This window comes from Anneissia japonica, unplaced genomic scaffold (genome assembly GCF_011630105.1).
Source record: "Anneissia japonica isolate Jap-2015-1 unplaced genomic scaffold, ASM1163010v1 scaffold287580_len341680_cov180, whole genome shotgun sequence".
Lineage (NCBI taxonomy): Eukaryota > Metazoa > Echinodermata > Crinoidea > Comatulida > Comatulidae > Anneissia > Anneissia japonica.
Window position 1 is genome coordinate 315,323 of NW_022717063.1, and position 5,466 is coordinate 320,788.

Here is a 5,466-nt window from a genome sequence, read left to right on the forward strand (position 1 = left end):
CCCACCACCACCACCCGTTTGAAAAATTCTGGATCCGCCCCTGATACGCCACTGCATTATGCATTTTCTTAAGCTAATGACAGATAGTTAAAAATCAATTAATAGCTTTCATATATAAATTACCGCAGTTATTTTCGTCTTCACATAAATCACGACAATCACATTGCCCATCGCAAAGTTTTGATCGTAGAATACATACTCCTGTACTACACATAAATCCATCAGCCGAGTCGCACGAGCAGTTCTGCTTCTCATCTTCTTCCGTCAGTTCGCAGTCAATAAAAAAATCACAAAACAAATTTCGAAATATTCGACCACTTCTACACATGATGTAGTCATCTGGAATGAAAAAATGAAATGATCATGAATCAAAAAACATAATAATAATTACGAATTGTGGGAATGCTGGGGCATGGTATATACTATGGTATATCATTAATAAGCCTATATAGGCCTACTGTTTGTACTAGCATTATATAAAAAAAGTTCAAACATTCTATCTAAAGAATTTAGGGCCTACTTTTTGATTTAAAATAAGACATGCATGTTGGATAGCCGAGCGGTTAAATCAGGGGCACCGCAACATATAGTCAAAATATCGGCGCTGGTTCGAACGCCACCTTCGTTCATGGTTCTGGTCGTGGAACAAGTCTCTTTGGATAAGGACTATAAACCGTAGGCCCAGTGTACATAATCTGGCTTATTTTCACTTTAAGTAACCCAGTAAATCTTTCGAGATGAGTAGGGTTATTTTTTACTCCGGTGTACTGGTTCATACAAAGAGTAGGCCTAGCTGGTAGCCTACCGGTTTACCAGGTAGCTCACACACGCAGAGACCCTTATGGGAGAAGCAAGTTACTGTAAGTGCCAGTAAACACCTTGGGTGCTTTGAGACCGTTTCGGTATAATACATTACCGTAACAATTATTATTTCAATTATTATTTCACTGACTTAAAGACAAAAACCCTTTCACTCATTTAATTAAATTTTAGAGTAGTAGTTTACCCAAGAAGTAAGTAAATAATACGAGTTAAGAATCGGATACAACCCGTCTTTTAATTGACGAGGAAAATAATTTATGTACTTGTTTTTGTCAACAAAATATTTCTCGACGAACACTCTATGAACTCTTACAATTTTCAATGCAGTTGTCCTCATCACTCGTGTCGCCACCGCGGCAATTTACTTCGCCATTACATCTATAACCTGGTTTCAAGCATTCGCCATTTGCACATTGGAATTCATGAGTATAACATTCACGGTGCTCTGTAATGATATGAGATTGGTCGATCTTTGACACACAAAACAAAACAATCCATTTTAACTACGGTATTGCGTACTATTCAGAGAGACAGTGCTACTGTATTATAAAACACACAAATACTAAGCATAAACTTTGTTTTAAATTATACAAGAAAAAGAGTACATAAACCATGGAGGAAGAAAATATTTTCTTCCTCCATGATTAAACTTATAGTCATTTATCTTCGTAACTTCAAGAAATGGACATTCATTGTTGAAAAAGCAAAATTTAAAATGGCGTTGCTGAAAATCAAAAAGTAGGCCTATGTCTTTTATTACGAATTCACAGAATGCCTTGGTACTTTATTAAAGAAGATTTTCACTTATGCCTACTTATATTTACAGGTAGATTTAAGTGTATATAGTGCCTTATAAACGAGCTATAAAAAGAAAACGAATAACATTTGTAATTACGGGTTTTTTTTTTATTCTACTTACATGATATTAGGCTTCTAAATTTTTGTAAGATTGTAAAGATGTAACCTTTTTTATGATAGTAGAATGTTTACATATTTTATACCAATTTGGCCCTCTGTGATAACAGTACGGTAATTATTTACTGAAGTAATGGTACACCAAATATGAAGAACAAATTAATAAAATAGGAAATATAATAAAGAATTTCAGAAAGTAACATAAATTTACAGTGACAGACAGAGCGATCCATTCTTTTAAAACAACAAAATAACACCTATTCCAGAAAAGAATTTTACTTTAATAAATACGTCTGTTTAAAAAAAATGTATCAAGTAGGAGCAGCTTCAATCTATTAATATGAAGGCTACGGGTCAAAACGTTAAACGTATTACTTTTAACTTAATTTCGGATTCTATTTTGACAAAGATAATTCAACCAACTGATTTTTTTTTTCAAACTACGGTGAATGTCCCGGTAATTATTGGGCTTATCATTAACAATCGCTCAACCTTTCGAGTCGGCACAATGTAACCAAACAGATCCATTGCTACGGGGCAATAATTCAATACCAGCGGGCATCTTTGATACCTGGGAATTCCTAATTATATCTTGTCAATCTCGATACAAGTGACGGTGCAGGTGGTACGTATTGATATCTTGTAATTTCATGTTTTTAGTTCTAGTTGTCGATGAACGATGAATTAAATTTTAATTTTAATGTGAATGTGTGTAATTCGAGAGAATATTTTGGGTCTTAACTTACCACACATTTCATCTGATCCGTCACCACAATCGTCAACGAAATTACATTGTAAACTGAGGTGAATGCATATATGGGAGGTGGCGCACTTCATATGCGTACTTGGGCATTGGTGCAAATCTACAATTTAAAGCAAAATTAAATATAAATAAAAAGCAATATCTATCTCACATACCAAGTGTATAGCTAACTATTTTAGTATAGGTTCAGCCATTTGTTCGAATAATTTATGGAGGAAAAGATGTCTTAAATGCTTTCTTTTAAGTATTGTTTTTACTTTTATGTAGTACGCATCCTAAAATTGTTTGATTAATGTAATTTTCATTTCCGCTAATGTGAACATTTACAACCTGTTAGTATTTATATCACCTTATAAGTAAACTCCAAGAGACGATTGAATAATTGTTATAGATCTACCTCACTCGCAAGGGGTGGCGCCAGATTGGATGTCCCCGACGAGAGCAAAGTGAACGTGTCGATCGGGCGTAGCTCAAAATCTTTTGGAAGCCCCCCGCAAAATATGACAATTTAGGGGTTTCAAAGGCTTATTTAATAAATTTTAGAGTCTACAGTAGAAAATACATATAATTTGATTCCCCGAAGAATTGTGATTCTCAGGGGCGGGCGGCTCTGGCGCTACCCCTGCGCAGTCGCGCTCGTCTTCACAGGAGTTCACAAACACAAACCCATCACATTGTCTCATCCGAAGACGGCGGTGCGCGTTTGAAAAAGAAGAGCAGCCAGTTGCTTAATGGCTGTGGGCTTTTGGGGGCGAAGCTCAGGGTCTCTGGTCCAAAGGAGCCCCCTGGAGTGTGTGAAAATGATAGTTGATTCTTTTAGTTTATAGTCACGCAATAGGCCTAAGTATACTGTACAGTAATTATATTCTTAACAATACTGACATTGGGTTAAATCTATAAAAACAAATCTAAAATCTATTACCGTTTTAAGGCAAACTTACGGTAATGTTTGATGATTGTTTACAGTTTTTTTTTAAATTATGAAATCGGTATTATGCCATGTAAATTGCAAAAGAATATCAAATAATTACTATGTCAGACCTACCGCAGTCACGCTCGTCTTCACAGAAGTCACAATCACAAGTCCCATCACATCGCCCAAACAGACTTATACATGAATTATAGCACTGAAATTCATCATGACGACATCCTTAATTGAAAAACAATATAGGTCTAAGTACGTTGTAAACTCACACTACACATTCGACAGTTGTTTCATTTAGAATAATATCTGTTATCTTTTATGTCTGTGGATATTAGGCGTAAAAGTGGGCCTAGGCTTAGGCCCATCTAAAAACAAATTTAGAATTAGACATATGCCTACTTGGCTGATTACTTACAAATTTATAAATTAGGTCTTTTCTAAATACCTGTACATTAAATTATGTTAAAATAAGCATATGTGAAAGGCGCGAATTTCGAGAAAAATCTGGATAGGGGCAATGCGACGTGCGAAGCACCGAGAGGGAAAGAAGGGCGGTGATTCTTGCTGATAAATGCTCGATCATAGATCGTGCATGGAATTAAAATTGAAAATTATTTTGTTTTCGTGTATTAAGCCAATTTGTAGTAATCGAAATCAAAATCATGTTTGTTACACATTTTAAGGTCAAATTCTATTCTATACATTATTAGCTACTACAGTCATGTGATACAATTAACGAACGATTATTGGCTCAAATTTTTCACGTCATTTACTTTTTATATCAATTCCCACTCTTCCAATACAGTAATTAAATCCATAAAACATGTGCCACGGATACATAATAAAGGTTTTCGGACAATGTTTAATTTGGTGGGTTGATTTACATCCTACTCATAAAGATAATACCCACCACAATAAGCAGGGCTTTCGTCAGACCCGTCGGGGCAGTCGCTAATTGAGTTACAGGAACTGTTAGCTGCAACACATTCACCTGTACCGCACTTTACATCCGTGGATTTGCAGCTCACCGAACCATGAAGCTCGCTTTTACTAACAACACATAGCGATATCCATGCTATTGCTACAAAGTAGAAAAAAAAACACACATGTATTTACGGATTACAAACATAAGATTATTATGACAGTGTGAATGAAGTCGGTGAATTTCATCGGAAATCCCAATACACATTACGACATAATATATCACGTTTTATATAAAAGCTAATTATCAATCTACCAATTAAGCCTACGTGTATTTCCACATTTCCAAATCGCCTGGGTAAAATAAAAATATAAACAATGGCATTACCAGCGAATTTACATTGGAACGTAGGTCTAATAATACTTAGTTTTATTTAAATGTGTTGCATGATAAATATATCTTCGAAGGCATTAATAAAGCAGAAGAGGGGTCAATATAACAAAATATATTTTAGAAACAATTCTATAGAAAAAATATCGCATTCTCGAAAAAAAATAATTATAAAACAAAGCCATTGATTGAAATTGATGAGTATATAATTAATGTTAAATTTCCTAAGTACCTGCCCTTCCAATAAATAATCTAAATGTTTGTACGTAAATTGGTAACGAAGTTTTTTATTTTTCAAATTAAATAATGTCAAATACATGTAAAATGTGGTAGGAAAGTGAAAGCAAACGTTCAAAATTAAATTGTGTACTGGTTAAATTAAATTTAATACAATATACCTGTCAATCTAGGTTTTTAGTAAGACTGTTGTGTTTTGTATTACACTTTCATAATTTTGTGAAACTTATTTTTTTTTGTGTTGTATCTTGTAATACAAAACAAAGTAAGAATGAAGAAGAAGAGTTTACTTTTACTGTGAATTATAAATAAAGTTATTTGGATCGAAATCAGAACATAGTAATTATCCGATTTAACTTAAAATAATTTATGCATTATTATTATTATTATTATTATTATTATTATGATTATCATCATAACATTTTATTATTATCATTTCATCACTACCATCATTGTCGTTGTTTTGTTGTTGAATAGGCCTTTATATATATA

The 5,466-nt window shown here is 33.7% G+C and overlaps 1 protein-coding gene across 1 annotated transcript in view; it reads right to left on the reverse strand.

The window, feature by feature from the left end:
• Positions 1–5,466, reverse strand: part of LOC117110091 (G-protein coupled receptor GRL101-like) — a 49,497-nt gene that overhangs the window by 15,085 nt on the left and 28,946 nt on the right. The window contains exons 3-7 of the mRNA XM_033252677.1: positions 4,336–4,506; positions 3,546–3,650; positions 2,484–2,600; positions 1,136–1,267; positions 124–339 (exon numbers count right to left, since the gene is read on the reverse strand). Coding sequence (XP_033108568.1) covers positions 124–339; positions 1,136–1,267; positions 2,484–2,600; positions 3,546–3,650; positions 4,336–4,506 — 741 coding nt within the window. The remainder of the gene's footprint in view (positions 1–123; positions 340–1,135; positions 1,268–2,483; positions 2,601–3,545; positions 3,651–4,335; positions 4,507–5,466) is intronic.